The sequence below is a fragment of the Delphinapterus leucas genome, chromosome 12 (genome assembly GCF_059928025.1).
Source record: "Delphinapterus leucas isolate spDelLeu-1000000601 "Yukka" chromosome 12, BTC_Dleu_Yukka2, whole genome shotgun sequence".
In the NCBI taxonomy this organism is placed as follows: domain Eukaryota; kingdom Metazoa; phylum Chordata; class Mammalia; order Artiodactyla; family Monodontidae; genus Delphinapterus; species Delphinapterus leucas.
In genome coordinates, this window is record NC_143140.1 from 36,321,541 (window position 1) to 36,348,464 (window position 26,924).

General features: G+C 38.4%; 1 protein-coding gene across 1 annotated transcript in view; it reads left to right on the forward strand.

Moving 5' to 3' along the window:
- Window positions 1–26,924, forward strand: part of KLHL32 (kelch like family member 32) — a 233,350-nt gene that overhangs the window by 76,731 nt on the left and 129,695 nt on the right. Inside the window, exon 4 of the mRNA XM_022552885.2 lies at window positions 22,704–22,811. Coding sequence (XP_022408593.1) covers window positions 22,704–22,811 — 108 coding nt within the window. The remainder of the gene's footprint in view (window positions 1–22,703; window positions 22,812–26,924) is intronic.

Below are 26,924 nucleotides of genomic sequence, written 5' to 3' on the forward strand. Positions count from 1 at the left end.
TTAGGATATCAGAGCAGTTTGGTATCAGGAAAGCACACTGAGCTAGTGTTAGGCGAATTTGTTTTAGAATCTTCTCTATTTTTTTTTTTACATCTTTATTGGAGTATAATTGCTTTACAATGGTGTGCTAGTTTCTGTTTTATAACAAAGTGAATCAGTTATACATATACATATGTTCCCATATCTCTTTCCTCTTGCGTCTCCCTCCCTCCCACCCTCCCTATCCCACCCCTCTAGGTGGTCCCAAAGCACCAAGCTGATCTCCCTGTGCTATGTGACTGCTTCCCACTAGCTATCTATTTTACGTTTGGTAGTGTGTATATGCCCATGCCACTCTCTCGCTTTGTCACAGCTTACCTTTACCCCTCCCCATATCCTCAGGTCCATTCTCTAGTAGGTCTGTGTCTTTATTCCTGTCTTACCCCTAGGTTCTTCATGACCTTTTTTTTTTCTTCCTTAGATTCCATATATATGTGTTAGCATACGGTATTTGTCTTTCTCTTTCTGACTTACTTCACTCTGTATGACAGACTCTAGGTCCATCCACCTCATTACAAATAGCTCAATTTCGTTTCCTTTTATGGCTGAGTAATATTCCATTGAATATATGTGCCACATCTTCTTTATCCATTCATCCGATGATGGACACTTAGGTTGTTTCCATCTCCTGGCTATTGTAAATAGAGCTGCAATGAACATTTTGGTACATGACTCTTTTTGAATTATGGTTTTCTCAGGGTATATGCCCAGTAGAGGGATTGCTGGGTCATATGGTAGTTCTATTTGTAGTTTTTTAAGGAACCTCCATACTGTTCTCCATAGTGGGTGTACCAATTCACATTCCCACCAGCAGTGTAAGAGTGTTCCCTTTTCTCCACACCCTCTCCAGCATTTATTGTTTCTAGATTTTTTGATGATGGTCATTCTGACTGGTGTGAGATGATATCTCATTGTAGTTTTGATTTGCATTTCTCTAATGATTAATGATGTTGAGCATTCTTTCATGTGTTTGTTGGCAATCTGTATATCTTCTTTGGAGAAATGTCTATTTAGGTCTTCTGCCCATTTTTGGATTGGGTTGTTTGTTTTTTTGTTATTGAGCTGCATGAGCTGCTTGTAAATTTTGGAGATTAATCCTTTGTCAGTTGCTTCATTTGCAAATATTTTCTCCCATTCTGAGGGTTGTCTCTCTCTATTGTTAACTTGCCACATTATCTTAGGAAAATTACTTCACCATTTGTGCCTTAGTTTCTTTGTCTGTAAAATTGGGATAATATTACCTGCTCTGTTATCTCATTAAAAAAATGTGCTGAGATCATATAAATGTCAGTGATTAGAAAAGAATAAAAATAGCTACATCAATGCTGGGTAGTATTTTTGTTATTAATAAAGTCCCTGATGTGCGCGCACACACACACACACACACATACACACACACACACACACACACACAAACACACCAAGTCTAGCAATGAAAGACCCAATAAGGCCTTTTGATTCCATGGAAGGATAAAGTAACATTTAGTAAATGGTGTAAGTGTTTATTAAGAAGTTATTCAATTTTTTGATATAAGTGCCACAAAAATCTTCAATCAGAATTTATGTTAATTTTTCAGTGTGCCCAGAGCTGAAATGTTGATCACCTACTGAGGCAAAGGAAGAAAACAGCAAACTATGGGAATTAAGCCAACTTTGCAACTTTCTGTGACTTATCGAGTTAGATTAATTTTCCCTTTTGTCACAATATTTGTCAAAATGGATAAAGGGTTAGTTTATAAGTTTGCTGTTATAAAGTTTAAAAGTGTGAAAAATTAAGTGCAGTGGTTTCTCACCTGGAGCTTTGTGTACCCCTCAGAGTGCAGATAAGCCCTGGGGATGTGGGGGAAACCTTACTGTCAGTAAATTTTTATATCAATTTAATTTCTGCTTTGGGGTTTGTTTTATAATGTGTGTAACAGATTGGCATATATCTACATAATTTACAAATATATAAATATTAAGGCTCCTGCTCAAACCATGTTTGTACAATCAAAAAGTTTGGAGAACTTAAAAGCTTTTGCACAGCAAAGGAAACTGTAAACAAAATGAAAAGACAAGCCTCAGAATGGGAGAAGATATTTGCAAATGAAGCAACTGACAAGGAATTAATCTCTAAAATATACAAATAGCTCATGCAGCTCAATATCAAGAAAACAAACAACCCAATCAAAAAATGGGTGAAAGATCTAAATGGACATTTCTCCAAAGAAGATGTACAGATGGACAACAAATACCTGAAAAGATGCTCAACGTCACTAATTATTAGATAAATGCAAATCAAAACTACAATGAGGTATCACCTCACACCAGTCAGAATGGCCATCATCAAAAAATCTACAAACAATAAATGCTGCAGAGGATGTCGAGAAGCGGGAACCCTCCTGCACTGTTGGTGGAATGTAAATTGGTGCAGCCACTATGGAGAACAGTATGGAGGTTCCTTAACAAACTAAAAATAGAGCTACCATTTGATCCAGCAATCCCACTCCTGGGCCATATATCCAGAGAAAACTATAATTTGAAAAGATACATGCACCCCAGTGTTCACTGCAGCAGTATCTACAATAGCCAGGACATGGAAGCAACCTAAATGCCCATCAACAGAGGAATGGATAAAGAAGATGTGGTACTATACATATACACAATGGAATATTACTCAGCCATAAAAAAGAATGAAATGTTGCCATTTGCAGCAACATGGACGGACCTAGAGATTGTCGTACTAAGTGAAGTAAGTCAGACAGAGAACGACGAATATCATATGATATCACTTATATGTGGAACCTAAAAAAGGGTGCAAATGAACTTATCTACAAAACAGAAATAGAGTTACAGATGTAGGAAACAAACTTATGGTTACCAGGGGGTGGGGGAGGGGACGGACAAATTGGGAGATTGGGATTGACATATACACACTACTATGTATAAAATGGATAACTAATAAGGACCTACTGTATAGCACGGGGAACTCTACTCAATACTCTGTAATTACCTATATGGGAAAATAATCCAAAAAAGAGTGGATATATGTATATATGTATAACTGATTCACTTTGTTGTACACCTGAAACTAATACAACATTGTAAATCAACTATACTCTAGTAAAAATTTTTTTAAAAAGGACACAAAAAAGTTTGGAGAGTACTACAGTAGTGAAACAGAACACAGAATGTAATATTGAACGTTCTAGCTTTTTTGTGTACTAACTAGGATTGTAGTGATAAGTGTATTCAAGGTTGCAGCTTTTTTAACACTGTCAGAAACTGAAAGCCAGGTTAAAGGAAATGATTGGCAATTTAAGTAATTGGCAATTAGGTTGAAAAGTTACTCCACAGCTGAGGAAAGAAACCTCCATTCTGTAGACAGCTAACTCAGTTCCACTTGAAAGCATTATCAGGGCAGAGATTTTTGTCTTTCTTATTCACTGCTAAACCTGCAACACTTCTAAGAGAGCATAGCATATAATAGGCACTCAACTAATAGTTATTGAGTGAGCATATGAATATTTTGGTATTATGTACCAAGAAGCAACATGCCATTTTGCTTATAGCTGCAGAATAGCCATAGTAGCTATCATAAAAGAACCCAAGGTGGAGTTGTGGGGGTTTTTTTTAGTAACTTTATTTATTTATTTTATTTATTTTTGGCTACATTGGGTCTTCGTTGCTGCGCACAGGCTTCCTCTAGTTGCGGCAAGTGGGGGCTACTCTTCGTTGCGGTGCACGGGCTTCTCATCACGGTGGCTTCTCTTGCTGCGGACCATGGGCTCTAGGTGTGCACCTTCAGTAGTTGTGGCACGCAGGCTCAGTAGTTGTGGCTTGCGGGCTCTAGAGCGCAGGCTCAGTAGTTGTGGCGCATAGGCTTAGTTGCTCTGCAGCATGTGGGGTCTTCCTGGACCAGTGCTCGAACCCGTGTCCCCTGCATTGACAGGCAGATTCTTAACCACTGTGCCACAAAGGAAGTCCTAGAGTTGTTAGTACATGAAAGTTCGACTCATTTTTCTCTCCTTTGTTTGAATAACTGTAAGTGGTGGGTACATCTGTTGGTCCACGGCACTCTCTTTGACTTTCTGCATTTTTTTTTTCTAGTTTGCTGTCTGGCTGTTTCTGGATCTCTTTATGCATCTGTCTGTTTTACTTTGTATCACCATTCTCTCTTTTCTTCATTTTCCTTTTATCTTTTTTCACTGATCTTCCCCTTAGTCTCTCCCTAAACAATAAATGCACACTTTGGCTTTATAGTGAGTAGACTTTGAAACACATGTTGATAGTTTATCAGTTGGATAAATGGAACATTTTTAAAGATTTTTCTCAGACAAAATCCATGTTAAATTAACTTTTAATAAAGTTGGCTTTTGGATATTATTTTGGAATAGGAAAAATGTCTTTTCACCTTTACTCAGTTGACTGTCTTCACGTAAATGAAACAGTCTTAACACTTAATTCCCATAAAAATACTTACATTCATTTTTTCATCTTGGTACTTTTCATACAGTTAATTTAAACATTACAACTCTTTCATGGTGGTTGGAGAATAGTTAAATTTTTAGTTAAGAGAAATGTATTCTTTTTAGATCATTATGTTTAGATTATTGTATGTAATACAATTGGTTTTTTTTTAATGGTGAACTCACGTATGTTGCTATAGCAGTTTAGCAAAAAGGATTTAAAGTTAAATTAAAAGGCAGTGAAAACATATAGCAAAATAAACTGTAAACACTGATAAATGTAACTGTCAAGAAGTAAGTAGGTGTGTTTGGGATTTAGGGGATTAACAAGCAAAGCCGTGTTGTGTCTAAAAGATTTTACTTGAGCTCAGAGACAGATGGCAAAGCTAATTCCAATGGGAGATTTCTGTATTCCCAGGGTTCTTATCCAAGGTTTAGGCCAACAGAGGGGATGCTCTCATCGTTGCGAGAGTAACTGGTATGCTTACCTATATGTAAAGGTGCTGGTAGCATCCCATTCTGGAGAAGGGCTGATGGAACAGATAATGCCAAACACAAAACAGAAGGCTGAGACTCATGCAAGGATTAAGTGGGCAAAAGCATGAAGCATAGAGAAATGAATTGTGCTATGCTAAGGGGCCAGGGTTTTCTGTGTTTGAAGTAGTGATAGACAAACCAAATGATTCAGCAAGGTGTAGAAACCAGAATGTGGCAGAGACAGCCAGCTAATACCCTTTCCTTCTGGAGTTGTTGCTTAGAAGTGTCTACTCAGTCAGGGACTTCATTTTCTAACACCCCTTGCTTCTAGGTGGGACCACGGGACTCGTTCTTGCCAAAAGCATATGGAGAAAAGGTATGAGTTGCTTACAGGGCAAAGTGGTTATGAGCAGGTGTGCCCACTCCACAGTCGTCTTCTCTGTCTATAAGCCAAATTGAAAGGACTCAGAGGAGAGCAGAGCCCTAAGATAAAAGGACCCTGGGCCCTAAAAAAACACATACATAGTGGCTTACCTAGGGATACTCACACTGGCATGTGTCATGAGTGAGTGAAGCCATGGGAATTTGGGTTTTATCTGTTATAAAACTACCTAATGTCACATTACCTTAATTAATACAGAATTATCAACAAATTCAACAGATGGATGAAACTGTGACAGTGTGGAAAATGGTTATTGATATAATCAGAAAGAGATTTTACATTAATTATAATTAATACCAAATGAAGAAAACTTCTTTCATTGCTACATATGTACAGAGGAAAAAAAGAAACAAAAAATGTGAAAAATTATAGCACAGCATAAGATGGCAGAAGTTAAACCAAATATTTTAGTAATGCTTAGTAATAAGAATATATGTGAGCTGTTCAAAGTAATTCATTGAAAGGAACAAACTCAGATTGATTAAAAATATAAATCTAAGTACATTTTGTTTGTAAAAAACATACCTCAGAAAAATATATTAGACACTAACAAAGTATTTATATTAATATGGCACAGGCTAGAATTCAAGAAGAACAGAATTAGAAGGGACAAAAAGTGATATTCTGTGCTGACCAAAGTAACAATCCATCAAGAAAGTAACAGTTATGAACCTATATCCACTTAATAAAACTTCAAGATATATTAGGAAAATTATAGGATCATAAGGATAAATCAACAAATCCTCAGTCATAGTGGGAGATTTTTAATACTCTTCTCTTTGAAACCGACAGACCATGTAGACTAAAAAATAATGAAAATGTAGCTAGAGGATCTGGATACACACATTCTCAACACATACGGAGTAGCTGTAAAAACTGTAAAGTAGGTCATAAGGAACTCATTACAAGCAGAAATCAGTAACAAAGTTAGTGACCTTACCCCCAAGTACTTGCAATTTTTTTCTTAAAAAGCACTCAATAATTCATGAGTTAAAAGGGAAATCAATGTCAAAATTGCAAAATATTTAAAACTGAATAGAAATTAAAGCATTGTTCTTAACATGAATTTGAAGAAGCACAATTATAGCCTTCTTTGCAGTTTGGGTTCCCTGGGAAGAAGACTTTGGAATCAACACCTGCAGAGGGAGATGGAGAAAGCAGGATTTAGGAGAAGTTGATTGATCTTTGATGCCAGCCCACCAGCAGTCTCAGCTGACTCCACAGGGAACTCTGGAGCTAAAATGCCATTCAGTGTTGGACCAAGGTGGCCAGGACTTTATATTCTTGCACTGATCACTCATTGAATGTGGGCTACCCAGGAAGGGGCAGGACCTTGGACAAGGCATTCTCAGTAGCTGGGCAATCCCTGAAGAGGCTGGCAGCTAAAGTCTGTCTGCCCACAGTTCTCCCAGCAGCTGGGACCACAGATTCTTCATTAAAGAGGGATCTGGGGGCCACATCACAGTGTCCTTTCCAAGCCTTGGTGCATTTATTTAAAAGTAGGGAAGATCTAGAATGATAAACTATGCTTTCAACTCCAAAAGCTGAAATTATAAAATAAACCCTAATAAAATAGCTGAAAGGAAATAAGGATAAAAGCAAGTATTCATGAAATAGCATACATATATATTTTTATATCAAATATTCTTAAACTATTTTTAGAGTATGAGTTATTTAGGTAAACTTTGGCCAACTTTAAGAATTGTACAAAAGGAAGAGGTGATATATAAAAATTGAAAATTTTTTTATATAAAATGAAAAAGGTGACATTTAGAGGTGAAGAAAGGAAAAATGATTATCAAAGAAACCATAAAGGGACTTCCCGTGTGGTGCAGTGGTTAAGAACCTGCCTGCCAATGCAGGGGACATGGGTTTGAGCCCCGGTCCAGGAAGATCCCACATGCTGCAGAGCAGCTAAGCCTGTGCGCCACAACTACTGAGCCTACGCTCTAGATCCCATGCTCTGCAACAAGAGAAGCCACTGCAATGAGAAGCCTGCTCAGTGCAACGAAGAGTAGCCCCCGCTTGCTGCAACTAGAGGAAGCTCATGTGCAGCAAGGAAGACCCAATAAATAAATAAATAGATAGATAGATAGAAACCATAGAAACTTTATACTCATAAACACCAGAGTGTTGGTGAATATATTTCTAGGAAAATATAAATTACCACAATTAAACCAAAAGAAAAGGGAAGAAAAAGAAATTGGGGTAGTAGTCAAAGTAGCTATGCACCTTCTCAGAAAGGCAATGGGCCAGATTTTTTACATGCCAGTACTGCTAACTCTTTATGTAACAGCTATTTCCCATAAACCTGTTCTAAAGTCTGGAAGACAATAGAAAGTTACACACCTAATTTTATAAGGCTAACATAATTCTGTTACCAAAGCACAGGGGCAGCAAAAGAAATGAGAAGCTAATCTCATTTATAAGCGTAGATACAAAAATTGTCAATAAAATACAGCCAAATCCAATGATCCATTTCCAGTCTTCTTTTTTTCTAACTCACAGCATCTCAATTCCTTCTTGTTCCTTGAAGAACTTTCTTCACTTGGCTTTTGGGTTTTTCAAGTTTTTATCCCACTTATTGGCTGCTACTTCTCAATATTCTTTGCTGGTTTTGCCTCATCTCCCCAACTTCTTAAAATTGGAGTGGCCCAGACTCAGTCCTTACACTTCTTCTATGTCTACAGCGGCTTTCATGATAATCTCATACTGTCTCATGGCTTTACATATATGTATATATATGCACACACATATTTATAATACATATATATAATATAAAGTGATATATTAGTTAGGGTTCTCCATAGAAACAGAACCAATAGGATTTTATATATATAAAGAGATTTATTATAAGGAATTGACTTATGTAATTACAGAGGCTGACAAGTCCCAGGATCTATACAGTCAGCAAGCTAGAGAACCAAGATGTAATTTCAGTCTGTAAGTTACAGGCTTGAGACCCAGGAAGAGCCAATGTTTCAGTTTGTGTCCAAAGGCAGGAAGAAGCCAGCATCTCAGTTTGAAGGCAGTCAGGCAGAGAGAATCCTCTCTTATTCAGTCTTTTGTTCTATTCAGACCTTCGACTGATTGTATGAGGCCCACCTGCATTAGGGTGGGCAATCTGTTTTACTCTGTCAATTCAAATGTTAATCTCTTGCAGAAACACCTTCACAGAAACACACAGAATAATGTTTGACAAAATATCTGGGCTCCCTGTGACCCAATGAAGTTGACAGATAAACTTAATCATCACAGATAATGAATTCAAAATTTATATCTCCAGAATGGACCCTCCTCTAAAATCCATAACTTTTATATCCAATTGCTTGCTCAGCATCTTTTCTTGGATGTTTAAGAGGCATCACAAATCTGTGTCCAATCAAGCTCCCAATTTCTTCCCACAAACCTGCTTATTGCACAGTGTTCTCCGTTTCAGTTTAACAGTGTATAGTTAGTATAGGCCCCAAACTGCTGGGTAATTCATGACTCCTTTCTCTTGCATCCAAACTACCAGCAAGCTCCATGGCTCTACTTTCAAAATATATTCAGACTCCAACCACTTCTGCTCCTACCACCCTGGTGCAAGCCAGGATCATTTTGGCCTAGAGTTTTGCAGTATCCTCCTACATTATCTTCCTACTTTAATCCTTGAGCCCTTGGAGTCTATTTCAGTACTTCAGCCCCAGTGATCTTATTGAAAGCAAATTGGATTATATCACTTCTGCTCAACACCCTCTGATGATTTCCACTTTCATTCAGAGTAAAAGCCAATGTCTTTTGGTCTACATGATTCTACCTCATTAGGCCTCCTTCCTATGACTCTTGCCCTTTCTCTCTCCACTCCCATCACACTGGCCTCTTTACTGTTTCTCAGACATGCCTGGCATGCTGTCACCTCAGGGCCTTTGCACAGCTGTTCCCTCTGCCTGCATTACTCTTCTCCTAGATAGTACATAACTTGCTCCCTTACCCCTTCCAGATCTTTGCTCAAATATTACTTTCTTAGGAAGTAAGACTTTAACCTTATTTTTAAAGAAGACTATATTTATGTAGTACTTATGCAGCTATAAAATTGTAAAGACAAAAAGCCACCATTTAGTTTTTTTAAACTTTTGGAGTCATAGGTCCAGTCAGCAAAAGCTCTTTCACCTCTGGGATTTATTCAGCTGTGACAAGGATACCTGGGTCCACAGGTACAGTTGTAAATACAGAACTGAGCAGTGATACCTGTTTCAACTTTCACAAGTAAAAGTGATTTTCATGAAGACTGAATAATATTTTTGTTATTATCCAAACAATATATAGCTGTATATATATATACAGCTGTATATAGCTGGTGTGAAGGTGGGGAGCAGAAGGATGGCTCAGAGACACTAGGGCACTGACTCTGTTTTCTTCTCACACTTGAGAATATGACATTGCTGATGCTGAAGTTGAGTTAAAAACTAGGAGAGTGATGGTTATACCAATTCCCCAACATAGAACTTCTTAGATTCTTAGTGGATATGTACTGCTGGAAAGGAAATTTAAATGCTGAATCCAAAAGACTTGTGGCCCAGCAGACATCTTGCTGTGTTCTTGGATCCAACTGGCCTAGTCCAACATATGCAGTATCACCTGAAGCCAATAGGGAATTAAGAGCCCAGGAAAACTGGACAGCTAGGTACTCATAAGTTTTAGAGTCCTTGGCTAATTAGTTGGGACTTAATGTGGTAGTGTTTGGTTGCTTCCCTTCAACTTGTAACTCCAACAATACCAGAATCTGGTTCAGAAGAGGCACCTAAAGTGCTGCAATAGATTTTTCTTTTCTTAAGGCAGTTGTGACTTTAAAAACAATCTACAAACAAACATAGTTCCAAGGAACCATAGAAATAGACAAAAATTACCCACAGTTGAAAATGTGTTCGGTTTCTCACCTAAGTGATAATCACGTGTTGTCTGTGAGTAGATGTTGGCATTCTGCAACCTGTGTCTGCTGATGAGTCATTTAGTTAATATCAACCAAGAAGAGGCCTCATGAGCTACCTTTTAAATTTAGCCAGAAAAACATAGCATCATTAACGATGGCCTTGACATTCAGCAAAGCCAAATTAAGCAGTCAATCTGACATTTCATAGACAGTGTGTTAGGGAGCCTCACACCCGGTGGATGTTCGATAAGCATTAATTGCCTGGCTGACAATGAACAGCTACACATCTGTCTGTTATAGAAGCTGTAGTTGTTGAATAACTAGGAGAAGGCTGCTTTTAGATATACTGTGGGATAGGAGTATGTGTGTGGGGTTTTGTTTTGTTTTTTAAATGAAAATTGATTCATAATTTCCTTTTGAAACTGAACACATTCATTATAAATAGTATTCCCTTTGTCAATTCTAGGCGAAGTACCAGTTAATAGTGGGAGTGATCAAATGTTATTTCCTTTTTAAATAGAAAACTGAGAGCCTCTAAACAATCTTTGTCACATCCTCTTTTAAAATGATTTGCATCAGTGCCAGAGAAATCATTAACGTTTCAGATTAGGTAACTATTAATTTCATTATTGTGCTGTTAGTGCACTGTGTTCATTATAGTGAATGGAGAATGGTGAACTCTGATCTGCATTTTATTTCTTTATTTAAACTGGTTCACTTCTACTGAATATAAATACTATGAAGCTAGATAAATTCTTGTAATAATAATAGCTAATTTTTTATCATTTACTCTCTGCAGTCATTGTGCTAAGCTCTTTATATGTATTTGTTTGTATTGAAAGATTTTTTTCGCTTTTTCTGCCATATCTTTTTTATGCTTTTAAATTTTAAATTATGACTTTTGACTTTTAAATTATGACTTTCATGCTGCTTTATTTAAAATCACAATTTCACTAATGCTTATTTAATCACAGTAACACAGTCAACCTTAGCTTCCTCGGAAAGAACAAGAACACATGTTTGAAGGATAATGAAGCTGATGAAAATTTTAAACCTTCGGAGCTTGAGTATTGAGCAAAGACGGATGTTTTATAAAAGAGGGACAAAGTGGCTGATCATGTGAATCTGATGAATCATTGTAAAAAATTATTGGAATATATAGATATGCCCTGCTTCTGTTTATCATTGTTATAAAAAACTGATTCAGGGCTTCCCTGGTGGCGCAGTGGTTGAGAGTCCGCCTGCCGATGCAGGGGACGCGGATTCATGCCCCGGTCCGGGAAGATCCCACATGCCGCGGAGCGGCTGGTCCTGTGAGCCATGGCTGCTGAGCCTGCGCATCTGGAGCCTGTGCTCCGCAACGGGAGAGGCCACAATAGTGAGAGGCCCGCGTACTGCAAAAAAAAAACAAACCAAAAAAAACTGATTCAAAATGAGTTGTCCACTCTGGGATGGTCCAGCTGCTTGCTGAATCGGTTGCTTTTAATTAGCTCATCTGATGTTGATTGGGTTTGGGGCTTGCATGCCTGGATTCCTGAAGGGTTGAATTACCAGTATTCTTCTCATTTAGAGAGATGTGACTCTAAAGTCATATGAGAGATTTTCATATCAAATCATTCATATCACTTTAAAAATTATATATCTATGCATATATACATTTTCATAGGATTAAAAGAAGTTCTTCATCTGTTTACTTTTGAAAGGTATTTCAGCTCTTGTGGATTATCCTTAAACTCTTTTTTTCCCCGTTTTGTAAGATGTAGAGACTTTTCATGTAGCCTGCATGGACAAAGCATCAGATGTGTTTGCAGAAGGAGTAAACGTGAGCATATGGGATGACCTGAACACTTCATATTAAACTGTCCTGTTCTGCCTTGGATCAGGAAGGTTCAAGTGAAGTGGTTGCTTAGCAACTAATGGAGTTAGAGGAAACCATGTGTTAGCCGGGCCTCTTGCCCTCCTGTGTGTGAACGCCTAACAGGGGGCGAGTGGCTCCAATGTGTATTGCCTGACTTGCAGCTGTCAAACCAAAGTGATGAATAAAATGAAAGATTGAAAAGAGATGGCACAGCTGGACTGGGTGCCTGTGTTTATGTTAGCATGTTGAAGAAAAAGATATTAAGGGAGGACATTAAAAATGAAAGAGGAACTGTTGAAATTTGCGGTTAAAATTTTAAGATATACAGCATAGTGATACAGTATTTTTGCAGATTATTCTCTATTATAGGTTATTACAAGATAATGGCTATAATTCCCAGTGCTATACAGTATAGTTGCTTATCTATTTTATATATAGCAGTTTGTATCTGTTAATCCCATACCCCTAATTTGTCTCTTTCCCCTTCTCTCTCCCCTTTGGTAACCACCAGTTTGTTTTCTATACCTGTGAGTCTGTTTTACATATACATTCATTTGTATTATTTTTTAGATTCCACATATAAGTGATATCATACAGTATTTTTCTTTCTCTGACTGACTTATTTCACTAAGCATAATACTCTCTAGGTTCATCCGTGTTGCTACGAATGGCAGTATTTCATTCTTTTCAATGGCTGAGTAATATTGCATTGTAAATATATACCACATCTTCTTAATCCAGTTGTCTGTTGATGGGCACTTGGGTTGCTTCCATGTCTTGACTGTTGTACCTAGTGCTGCTGTGAACATTGGGGTGCATGTATCTTTTCGAATTAGTGTTTTCATTTTTTCCAGATATATATCCAGGAATGGAATTCCTGGATCATGTGGTAGTTCTATTTTTAGTTTTTTGAGGAAACTCCATACTGTCTTCCATAGTGTCTGCACCAGTTTACATTCTCATCAACCGTGTACAAGGGTTCCCTTTTCTCCATATCCTCACCAACATTTGTTGTTTGTAGACTTTTTGTTGATAGCCATTCTGGTAGGTGGGAGGGGATAGCTCGTTGTTTTAATTTGCATTTCTCTAATAATTAGCAATGTTGAACATCTTTTCATGTGCCTGTAGCCATCTGTATGTATTCTTTGGAGAAATGTCTATTCATGTCTTCTGCCCAATTTTTGATTGGGTTGCCTTGACATTCTTTTTTTTAAATAAATTAATTAATTAATAATATTATTTTTTTTGGCTGTGTTGGGTCTTCATTTCTGTGCGAGGGCTTTCTCTAGTTGTGGTGAGCGGGGGCCACTCTTCATCGCGGTGCACGGGCCTCTCACTATCGCAGCCTCTCTTGTTGTGGAGCACAGGCTCCAGATGTGCAGGCTCAGTAGTTGTGGCTCACGGGCCTAGTTGCTCCGTGGCATGTAGGGTCTTCCCAGACCAGGGCTCGAACCCGTGTCCCCTGCATTGGCAGGCAGATACTCAACCACTGCGCCGCCAGGGAAGCCTTGCCTTGACATTCTTTACGGCAAATTGAAAATCCTTAAAAGCTTTTACTTTTGATTCCATAGGAATGAGTCTGAGGGATTTGTGTCAGTAGCACCTCTGAGGTGGCCACATGAAGTTCCTCTTCAGGAAAGTATAAGAAGGAGTTGGACCAGAGAAAGTCAACCAAAGTAGTGAGGAAAAGGAAGGTGACATGATGGATTTGTCTGAAGGCTCCTACCACTGCCACCACCTAAGAACATGGGATGATTTACTCTTTTTTTTTTTTTGTGGTACGCGGGCCTCTCACTGTTCTGGCCTCTCCCGTTGCGGAGCATAGGCTCTGGATGCGCAGGCTCAACGGCCATGGCTCACGGGCCCAGCCGCTCCGTGGCATGTGGGATCTTCCCGGACCGGGGCACGAACCTGTGTCCCCTGCATCGGCAGGCGGACTCTCAACCACTGCGCCACCAGGGAAGCCCGATTTGCTCTTTTAAAGGCCTTATTCTTGGGACTGTGGATCTTTCTTTAAGCTGTAACCTCCCCTCCTTACCCCATGAATCTGGAGATCAGTCCTCGCTTGCTGGGATTTGGAGTCAGGTCTCCTGCCTGGACTGCAGGATTTCTAGCATTGGCTTTGAGTGCTAACATTTTATGACTCAGAGAATTTGGAGTAGGTGCTTTTTCCAATAGGGAGACTTAAGAGCTGTTATCGCATGTTGGAAAGACTATCAAGCAGAAAAGAGAGTGAATTTATTGACCCTCTACTAGGACCAAGAAGAGAAAGTTATCCAGAGAGTGATTCAATATTCTAAAGGCATTGTTAATACTTTGCATTCTCCAGTGAATTATTGGGTGTCTCATCACTTCAAATATCCAGATAGGCAAGGAATGTTGCAGGGGTGGAGGACTGACTACAGCCATGCCTCTCAGACTCTGACGTGCATGTGGATCACTAGGGGCTCGTGTTAAAATGCAGCTTCCCATCCAGTAGGTGTGGGTGAACATGAAATTCTGCGTTTCTAATAAGTTCCCTGGTGATGCCAATGCTGTTGACCCAGGGGCCACACTCTGAGCAGCGAGGGGTCAGTTATCTCTAAAGTACCTTCCAGTTTTAAAATTCCACTTACAGAAAAAAGCTAGAGTTTTATTCATGATACTTCAAACACACCCTGTGCATCTCTGATAAGCTGTGTAAGTGCCTCTTCTGTGTCTTAGAGAATTCTCCCAGATCGCCTATCGTATTTTATTTATTTTATTATTTTTAATTTATTTTTTATACAGCAAGTTCTTTTTTTTTTTTTTTTTTTTTTTTTTTTGTGGTACGCGGGCCTCTCACTGCTGTGGCCTCTCCCGTTGTGGAGCACAGGCTCCGGACACGCAGGCTCAGCGGCCATGGCTCACGGGACCAGCCGCTTGGAGGCATGTAGGATCTTCCCGGACCGGGGCACGCACACGTGTCCCCTGCATCGGCAGGAGGCCTCTCAACCACTGCGCCACCAGGGAAGCCCAGCAAGTTCTTATTAGTTATCTATATTAAACATATTAGTGTATATACGTCAATCCCAATCTCCCAATTCATTTCGGCCAGCTCCCCCCAGCTTTCCCCCCTTGGTGTCCATATACATCTGTGTGTCTGTTTCTTCCTTGCAAACCAGTTCATCTGTACCATTTTTCTAGATTCCACATATATGCGTTAATATACGATATTTGTTTTTCTCTTTCTGACTTACTTCACTCTGTAGAATCTATATCACATCTGCTTGGTCACTCCTTCATGCGGACCCCAAATTCTGCCTTAGGACAGATGTCAAAATGCAGGAAATCCAGGTTTGGTCTTAGTCATTGTGCCCTTAGTAGATTTTGAAAGGCAAGATAGTGCCACTGGCTGCCATATGAGGATAGACCAAAAGGTCTGTCCATTGGAAAGATTCATCCAACAGTAGCTTATCAAGTATATTCAATAAGGAAAAGGAAAAGTGCTATCCCTAAATATCTGAAAGATATTTAAAGATAAAATAATGGATTTCTTTACATGGTGGGTAGTGAAGTATTGAAATCCCATACCCATGGGATATAACTATAGACTAGAAAGTAAGAGAAGCACCAGAGGAATGAGGGATCTGAGAGGGTGACCCAACGCTAAAGTCAGATGTGTGGGTGTCATTTTCCAGAGGACCTAACAGGTGATAAAGATAAATACCGTACGTGGATAACCTGATTTCATGCTGGGCAACAGTTTCTGGCCTTCATATGTCCTGTCCCTTTAGCTAAGAAAAGAACAACTTGATTTGTGTCCTTTTTCCATTCCATTCCATACTCCCCCAGAAGACCTAAGTAGTTTGAAATATGGCCACATCTAGGAGGAGGAGAATTCTAAGGAGAAATAGGATAGACCATAATCACGCTGGTTTTGAAGGGCTCATTATCACTATGCAGTTAAATTTAAGAAGTAACTGTGCCAAGAGCGAAGCTGTGAAATACAGTTAGATTCTTTGAATAAACAGGCTACATATTTGAAGATGTTGGGAAAACCAAAATGTTTCACAGTTTTTAGCATATAAGGTAGATTTTTCTTTATATGGTTAAGGTGAGGGGAAACTGGTATTTCAGAAATATTAATTTTTATGCCTAATTATATTTATAGTAATATAACCTTACTGTTTTTATTTGTCATGACATTTTATTCTCTGAGAGTATTACTATATTGTTTGAGGGAGAATTAAAACAGCTATAAATGTATAGAGGAAAAATACCCTTCAATCAAGCATCCCCACTCTTTCAGGCCATTAAGCACCTCAAATGGATTGGATTGCTTTTGCATTTGTGAGATAAAAAAGGTAAATAGTCCAGTTCAACTGTGGTCAGGACCCTTTTCTCTTTAATGTCAGGGAAATGGGCTATTGTGGTTAATTGAACAGTCTCATTAACTGAGATTTACTACCTGTTTTATATGTGAGGTATAACCAAAATGCAATAAAGGATAATCACCATTAACACTAAATTGAGCAAAATGTAATCTTTGTTAATTCAGAGATTAGCTTATATCTCTGTAATGCCTCATGGCCATTGTAAACATCACTAATTATATAACATATAAAAGGCATAGGGGATCAGGCTGGATCTGCCACAATCATTGCAAGTTGCTCTTTGCAATAACTTCCTAAAACATGTTTGTTTACTTTTACTTATCTCTCTCATAAAAGATAAGGGTTGAATGTGCCCCCAAACAATCCAGTTATTTCATCTGTAAAATCATTTGTGTTCCTAATCAAATGCGGATTCACAGTACATCTTGCCCATATCCAGTGCAACTCCAAAGCTATGTGTAGTTTACCAGGTAAAAAAGATCATATTTCACCACCTTTAAGTGCTTCACAAAGTCTGTCGTCCGTCATTCTACTTACCTTGGAGGTTGTAGTAGAATTGCCATCGGTCAGTTTTGTGGCATAATATACCAACCTAAAATTGGTTGTAGCTCATCTTATGACTGCATGACAACTAATGTGACCCAAGGAAACTTAATTCATGTACTGTGATTTTAGGACTCAATTTGTGTCATTTCTGTATGAAGTATAGGAGGAGTGACACTATAAATCCACAACTCTCTCTGTGGTAGGCACTTAAAGTGGATTGCATCCTCACAAACTGGGTTTTCCATTAGAAAGATTTGTGGTGGTTGCAGTACATTATCAGCCAAAAGTAAGCTGTGATGACTGTAAATCTCAGCCTGGCCAAGGCTCTCCCAAAGACAAAACAGTGTGAACCAAGAAGGAGTCTCTGCAGTGTTTTCCTGTTTCTAAGCAGAACCCTCCCATGCTTTGGCAGAATGTTGTGGCTTAATAGAGGACATTGCCATATGTTCTTACTTTTTTCTAAATGTCTAGCTTTGAACTCATTTGGTAGATATTCTTTCTGCTTAACTTTCATTACTTTTTAATCCCAGTGTCTAAAACACCTTATATCCAGAAAATTCTTTCTTATGTCGAATTATTTTTGTTTATGACAAAAACAATTTGTACATTGCAGCTGAATTTTTAAAGAGTTTCTCAGTTCATTCATTCATTCATTCATTGACCTGTATTTATTGCATGCATGCAGTGCTAGTGTCTAGGGGCTCCATGGTGAAGAAGACAAATATGGTACTCACTTTCATGCATATTACAATTTACCTTTTCAATAAGTTTGATGCTAAAAGATAGCACCCTTGGTCTTACCACCTTTTCTGCTACCAAAGGAGTCTCTGTCCTTCCCCATGGTCTCTAGCAGGTCTCCAGACATTGTTTCACAAGCTTAGGCAGCCTAGGCAGCTCGTGTTTCGCTGTGTCAAATGGCTGGGGTTCTTCCTCACTTTGGTGGTATCCAATGAGGCTTTTCCTAATTGAGGTACCTTCTAAGTTTATTAAACTTAAAAGACATTGACCTTGATTTAATAGCTCCCTTTTTATCTTTTAATTAACCAGTTTTTCTAATTTTTAAGAATTATATGTTAAATTTGTAACATTAAATTGCTAAGACTCTATGATATGATATCAGAATGGAAGTTAGGTGTTTTTAGAAATAGGGGTGATGGTTTCTCTGATGGTGTCAGTCCTTAAAGTAGGGTGTAGGAGTATGTGGTGAACGTGAAGTCCTGCAGCCAGACATAGGAATTTTGAGTGAAAATCGTCAATAGGAAAGTCTTAGAAAGGAATGGATTTGGTCAGAGGGTGGTGGCGGGGCGGGGGGTTTGTTTCTTAGCTCTCATTCCAGTTGGGATCAAAGGGAGACATGGGAGAGTAGGACAATCAGCCTGGATTATTAGAATAAGAATTTCTGTTTATTAAACACCTTCTATGTACCAGGTATTACTCTTGACATTAAGCATAATTGTATCTAAACCTCAAGACAACCCTGTGAGGTTGGTATGATCCCCATGTACAGGTAAAGGGCCTGAGGTTCAGAAAAGTTCACAGATTAGCCAAAGGTCACATGTTCAAGGTAAGTTGCCCACATGACAAAGTAGGTTATAGAACCAGGATTTGAATCATATGTGTCTTCCTGTACAACCCTGAACATTAAACAAAACAAAGTTTCAAAAGACCGGTGTTAGAAATACACAGGTAACACATGTTGATGGTAATGATCCAAGTAGTACTATATGTAAATGGTCTCTTCCTATCCTCTACAGTTCATACTCTATAACATAACCACAGTGACCAATTTGGTGTTGCTTTGTTGCTTATACAAACATGTACAAATATATATGTACATTATTTAAGGGGTTGTATTCTTTCCCTAACTCTGCTAAGCCAGGTTTCAAGTTCAGTAGTTCACAAGTCTCTGGTTGAGGACAGATACCTGTTCTATGCCAGTTTTGCCATAGTTGCTTTTTAAAAAAAATTTTATTTTATATTGGACTTTAGTTGATTTACAATGTTGTGTTAGTTTCAGGTGTACAGCAAAGTGATTCAGTTATACATATATATATATATATTCTTTTTCAAATTATTTTCACATTTATATTATTACAGAATATTGAGCAGAGTTCCCTGTGCTGTACAGTAGGTCCTTGGTTATCTGTTTTAAATATAGTAGTGTGTACATGTCAATCCCAAAAGACCCTTATGAAAGCAGATTCAAAAAACTCCCTTGGCCGCGTGTTCTCTTATTTAACCTTTGCTCTCAGGAACTTTTTCCACTTCATTAACCCAGGTAATTTTTTTGCGGTTTGAATCATTTCTGTCCTGCTCTGTATATGGGTTGATGGAGAGCAGCTGGTTACCGTATCAGGTGCAATTACAACTTGGAAGACCTGAATAAAGAAATTAATGTGGGGAATATTAAAAACTGAAACACTCATATAATAAAAAATGGACACTGAAAACAGCTGAAATTTCTTTCAGTTTCTTTTAAAAGCAGGTATACGAAATCTAGAATCAAATTTAGAATTAGACAGATTGAAAGTTTTTTGTGACCTGTGCTTTTTAATTGTGAAATTTCAGATCTTCTACAAATGCATAAGCAGAATCCACTTAACATTAAGTCAATTTCCTATTAGCATTTTTTATCTATAGCCATACTTGATTTAAAAAACAAAACAAAGCAAAAACAAACAAGACTCAGAACCGATACTTCTGATATGTCAATCCTTTTAACCAGAGAATACATAAGAGAAACTTCATTCTATTTCATTGTTATTATAAAATATAAATTTTTCTAACAGCTTGCCATGTATCAGGCACTGTATTTAGTACTTTATATGTACTATCATATAATCTTCCAAAAGTTCATGAAGTGGGTACAATCTTTAGCCCCATTTTTCAGATAAGAAAACTGAATCACAGAGAAGGTATGTGTTTTTCCTAGTCACTTGGCAGTGTTCAAACTCAGAATTGTTTGGTTACATGTTTGCTTCTAATCACTGTACTTCACTAAACCAAGGATTATGTAACTTCGAGTCTAGTGTTCTTAACCTTAACTGCCAGTGGCATCAGTGGGAAGTCAGATCAACTCACTAACCAAGTTGTCAAATTTACCATATTGGCCATTCACCTTTAACAGCTTCTAAAGGAATGTTAGATTTCATTTATTCATGATAAAGTGAATTTTTGAATTAAATATATTCTGAATGTCTGCTATTTAATATAGCAAATATAATTGCATATGTTACATGTTACATACTCCCAGTGTCTTTAGGATACTTTGAATGTTATTTTTTAGTTTCTCAAATTATAAGCATTTAAAATATTCTTTACAAAATTTCTCAAATTGTGTATTTCTAACAGTTAAAAGGTTAACTAGAAGTTATAAAAGAGAATCTTATTCATTATGAAACTTACAACTCTACTGTGTGAGATAGAAATGAGGACCTCCAGAAAGAATAATGGACCATCAATTAAAACCACTTGTCCCATACATATTAATTTAAAATGTAAAGAATTTTGAGAATCAAAAATGAATTTATCAGAATAAAAAAATGCTAGAAGGTGAATATTAATCCACTGGCAAAACAAAAAAATGACTTTTTAAAATTAAAAAGATTTGGTATGAACTTAAATCCTGTCACACAGAACAGTGAGGGTTGGTTTGTTTGTTCGTTTTGATTTTTGTTTTACTTCTAAGAAGTTAGCCAAACTGCAAAATTGGAAGAGACAATCCCTTCAAGACTTCTCTTATTCCTGACACCAATTGCACGTTTGAGATTCCTAAAACTACTCTCATGTTCGGTCATTCGCTAGAAAGACTCACATTACTTACTGAAGGCTGTGTACTCACAGATATGGCTTGTTACAGGGAAAGGATACAGATCATAATCAGCCAAGGGAAGAGACACAGAAGGCAGAGTCCAGAAGGGAACCAAATATGGGGCTTCTGGCCCTCTTCCGCCTGTGGAGTCATTGCGTTACCCTCTCCTGACCACGCTCTGTGACAGTAAGCACAGAGGACTGCCAAGCAGGGAAGCTCACTCGTTTCTGGTGTCCAGAGTTTTTATTGGTGCTCAGTCACAGACTGCCTATGTGCCTGACCTTTCATCTCCAGCCTCTCTTGGGGGTCAGACTAATACCTTTAGTCTCTTGTCCCTCTCTATATTTTTTTAAACATCTTTATTGGAGCACAATTGCTTTACAATGGTGTGTTAGTTTCTGCTTTATAACAAAGTGAATCAGTTATACATATACATACGTCCCCATATCTCTTCCCTCTTGCGTCTCCCTCCCTCCCACCCTCCCTATCCCACCCCTCTAGTGGTCACAAAGCACCGAGCTGATCTCCCTGTGCTATGCGGCTGCTTCCCACTAGGTCACAGCTGATACAGTGTGGACCAAAGCTCCTGTCATAAATCATGTCGTTAGACTGTCAGTGGCCAAAGCCCCAGGAAACAGGGGTGCTCCTATCAGGCAGGATATTCCAAAGGCCTAGATTACCTTCCAGAAACCAAAGGCAAAGGCCAGACCTCCCTTTGGGTAAGGTTAATTCTTCACTACATAGATGTACACTTTTCTAAATAGTGTATTTCATAATGAGTGACCCAAAATTGAATATTATCTCTATTACCTGTTAAGTCAAACTTGTAAAAGGTGTACAAATTAGTGTGGTTTCTTTATTTTGGGGGGGGGAGCCCATTCATTTGTTTAACTTGGTAAGTTTTCATTTTTTTAATTTTATTTCATTTTATTTTATTTATTTATTTTTGGCCACACTGCATGGCTTGCAGGATCTTAGTTCCCTGACCAGGGATTTAACCCGTACCCTCAGCAGTGAAAGCGTGGAGTCCTAACCACTGGACCACCAGGGAATTCCTGCATTTTTTAAATTTCAGAGTTTTCATTTGACAAACTGATTTTCAGTAAGTTGGCCATTTGGAGAATTGGTTTGGAGGCAAATTGAGTTTCACTGAATAACTTAGACAGTGGTTCTCAAATTCAGGTAAGCATCAGAGTCTCTCGGATGGCCCATTACAACCCAGATTGCTGGGTCCCACTCTGAATTTCTGATTGTGTAGGTCTGGGCTGGAGCTCCATAAATCTATACTCTATAGAGTTCCCAGGAGATGCTGATGTTGCTGACCCAGGGGCCACACTTTGAGAACCACTGGAATAGAGGAGGGTGTGATCTATGGCAGATGAGAAGGATGAGATGCGTCCTTAAGGTGAGGCAGAAAAAAGGGCAGAGAAGTCAGGAGGCAAGGCACTACTTTCCATGTCTTATGGCAAGAATGTTCGGGACTGCTACCCATATCAGGTTAGCTGTGGGACGCCAGGATCGAGAGAATGAGTTCAGGGAGAGAGCCTCAACACAAGTCACCCCAGAGAACAGCTGTGGGATTCAGCGCCGCACTGTGTGTGAGGTGTGCAGAGCCATCTGTGTGTTACTGTAACTATTTGGACAGCAAAGTGATATGCAGGGGCTTGTGTGAAGGAAGTTTTGCAGAAGCATTTCAAAAACCAAAATCAGTCTTTAACTTGTAAAACTTTTTTCTTTCCTAGTTTCTCTAGGACTTTGTCTTGTTCTCTTGCTTTTTAAGTCCCCGTAACTGTCTTCCTTTCTCTCCCACCTCAGGCCATGTTCAGTCTTTGTATGGTGGAAAGTGGTGCTGACGAGGTGAATTTACACGGTGTGACCAGCCTCGGCTTAAAGCAAGCTCTGGAATTTGCATACACAGGACAGGTATGGTACCATACGTCATCTGAGAGGCTTAACATTTTAACTGCACCTAAACAGAGGAGATTATTCATGAGATTTAGGGATTTTTCTTGTTATTCACTTTGAGGTTAAAAAAAGTTTTACATCTACTTAAGGTTACAATTAAAATAATGGAAAGGTAAGTAAAATAATTTGATCTTAAATATTTTAATCTTAGCTCAGTTGCTTGCTGGTGTAATTTTAAAATATCCTGAAGAATTATTATGTGGGAAAGAGTTTGGAAGATAACTTGAATTCTCATTGTCGTCACTGAAGCTCAGTGACTCAATCATGGCTTTACTGGCTTAAAAACAAGAACACTCCCCGCCCCCCCCCCCCCCCCCGCCAAAAAAAAAAAGAATCTAAAGCTGTAAAGAGCTCCGTCTAGCATCTTGACACCCTGTCCTCTACATATATTTCAGGATCAGGGCCTCAAGTACTAGATTAGAATGTGATGGTTTGAAAGCCAAAGTTGCTCATCATTAAAATTGTTATAGGATTTATAGGAATCTTCAGAGAACATTCGTTTTCTTTTTTTTTTTAAATGAAAGAATAATAGTGACAACTAGCAGAATACAAAAGCCATGTCAGTGTATGATTATCATAGCAAATCAAAACAAAACTTCATAAAGACAATATAAATCCAAATCTGAAGCTTCACGGTTCGTATCTAATTTCATGTTAGTGCAACAATTATTAGAATACACAAAACCCTTCCTTTTAGAATTATTTTTTAACTGAAATATAATTGACATGTAACATTCTATTAGTTTTAGGTGTACAACACAGTGATTTGAAATATGTATATATTGCAAAATGATTGCTATAATAAGTTAACATCCATCACCACATATAGTTACAAATTTTCTGTGTCATGAGGACTTTTAAGATCTACTGTCTTAGTGCCTTTCAAAAATACAATACAGTATTGTTAACTATAGTTGCCATGCTATACATTACATCCCCAGGACTTATTTATCTTATAACTGAAAGTTTGTACCTTTCAGTTATAATATAAATAACTTCACCCTTCACCCATTTTGCCCACCCTTCTCACCCGCTGTTTTCATTTGAGAACTACTCAACTACATCAAACCAGATACCGACTAGAGGTTTATCTTCTTTTATAGAGTTTTGTTCTTTAATTCCATTTCATCCAGCTTATGTTCAGTGTCTGCTGAGCTAAAATAAGGGTTTCTTCTCTTGGCAGGCTCACATCCTGGTGGGAGAGAGTTATATACATAATTCCATGTCCTCACTGTGATGGGAGGTATAATAGAAGCAGAATATAAGACATAGTGGGAGCAAAAAGGAGGGTGTGGTTAACTGGGCGATCAGTGCAAATCTTTACAGAGAACGTGGTATTTGGGTCTTGAAGAATGTTGGGAGTTCACCTTTTTACTAAATTTTTTCCTTTAGAGGCTTATTAAAGTGTATGATATTATCCATTCTCTTTTCTATAGCTGCTAGAGTTTGAGATATGTTTCATAGGATAACTGAGGCAACGCTGGCAGCTGAAATGAAAATAGTGATAGAAAGGAAAAAGTCATCCATTGAGTAGCAGGTACAAAGGAAAATCAAGGGAGAGGGATCACAGATTCAGGGTCAGCCCAACCAAATATCATGCCTTAGGAGGTTAACACAGACAGTTATTGTTCACAGAGTTGCCAAAACATATTCCTAGTGAGGTGAGTGAATAATGTGTTGTATGCTTTTTGGCTTACAGATGTAAAGAAAGACATCAGCTATAAATTGTGTCTTGTGTATATTTCTTTCTTCACACCTGAATTACAGCTATACCTGCATTTGCCCATCTCTAAAGTACGATTGATAACCCATAGCTCACACTTCACTGGTGTGCAATGGGGATGCAATAGTAAATATTGTTTTTTGATAAAGCTACCCAAATAAGTAGTTTCTATACTTAGATGCATTAACAACGAAATGGTTTAAGCTTAGAGGCTATAGACTGCAAAGCGTGTTTAAATCACTGGTAAACAAAAGAGCACAAAAATTGCTGTGAACGCTGAGGTAAAACGCACACTCAGATATAAGTGGCTGCCTTATTGTTGGCCTTGATTGTTTTGTGGTTTCTTTCACAATGGCTAAGTTTACATGTATATATGTATAAACGTCTGTATATGTAAACATATATATATATATAAATAAATTTATATATATGTTTCCTTTCCCTGAAAGTCTCCTTTGCCTCACCTGTTCATCTCTCCCCCTCTCCCCTTGACAACTGCTAACTGATCTTTTTACTGTCTCTATAGTTTTGCCTTTTTCAAAATGTCATATACTTGGAATCATGTAGTATGTAGACTTTTTCTGGCTTCTTTTACTTAGCAATATGCATTTAAGGTTCCTCCATGTCTTTTGTGACTTGATAGATCATTTTTATTGCTGAGTACCTTCTATTGTGTGGATATATGAAGGGCATTTTGGTTGCTTCCAGTTTTTGGTGATTATGAATAAAGTTGCTCTTAATGATATATATACACACACACACACACATATATGTATATGTATATGAAGTGTCTGTGGCACAAAGGATCTATGAAACGTGAGCTGAAGATAGCATAACGGCATTAGGGGAGCTGACCTTCTGAAGGGTAAGGAGACGGCTTGGGAAGAAAGAAGAAGTTTGCAGAAAGACAGCCATATCCTATTGTCTGGGAGTCATATGCTCATATTTCACTTTTATGAGAAAAAGGAAACCAAATAAGAATACATTTTTATATACACACACACACACACACACACACACACTCACACATATATCCAATGTAAGTGCTTAAAAAAAAACTCTAGGGCAAGATGTAGAGTTGCATTTATTCTGCCCAGTGACCCACTCTTGACATGTGCCTCCACACAGGAGTGACAGCCCTGCAGCATATACAGCAGCAACTCATCTGTTCAGATTGTGCACAGAGGGGTAAAGAAGTGGGCTGGCATTTCATGGAGCACCCTCTGCAAGAACCGGGGCACTGCCCTAGGCACTTCACGTGTGCTGTGCAGCCTAATCTTCTAGACAGCTCTGAGGAATTCGGTGATCCTCTCTTAAAGATGACAAGCCCTGGAAGGTGTAGTGAATGACCAAGATCAGTCTCCCAGGGCATGTCGACCCAGTGAGTCAAACCCAGTCCTCTTAATTTCAAATCCATTGTTTATTCTTAACCCCTTCTTAATGTTCTATGTCATTAAGAAAGGGTTAAGTCATATTTGTTATACTTTATTGAAGGAGGCAGGGAAGTGTTTGGACATTTTAGAGAGTGAACTCTTTTTTTTTTCGGTACGTGGGCCTCTCACTGCTGTGGCCTCTCCCGTTGCGGAGCACAGGCTCCGGACGCGCAGGCTCAGCGGCCATGGCTCACGGGCCCAGCCGCTCCGCGGCATGTGGGATCTTCCCGGACGGGAGCACGAACCCGTGTCCCCTGCATCGGCAGGCGGACTCTCAACCACTGCGCCACCAGTGAAGCCCAAGAGTGAACTCTTTTTGATGGTTCTCTCAACCTGGGTGCTCTTCCAACACTCAGTTCATGAAGGCTTCGAGTTGCTACACTTGTACTCTGTATGTGATTATTCTTTGCTGCAGAGTGGAAGTTGATACAGTCTTTCTTGGACGACATCCATGGCAGTTTGGTTTCTTAAACGCCAAAATGACTATAATAAATCTGTTTTCCCTTTGAGACGTGAACATAGATGATGGCAAAAAGTGGAATTGTGGTATACTTGGGAAATGCAAAAAAGCTTTCTCTTACTCTGAAAATGAAATTAACATTAAGCAAAGAGTTTAGAATATGGAAACGTGGATAAAAGTGTAGTTCTTCAATTTCTTAATTGTTATTTACTATTGCAGACATTCGCTGATATATGGTCTTTAGCCTTGATATACATGTAGATTTGTAAAAATCAGAGTTAACATTGTATTTATCTACCTATAGATATTTCTACTGACAGTTGATTATACCTTTAGTCTGTTGTAGTAAGCATAGTATAAAATGTCAAGTATTTTAAGTGTCTGAAAATGATTGCTGCTTTGGGAAAGAAATTGGAAGTATAGAGTAGGTGTGATGAATGAGTGCCACTGTGTAA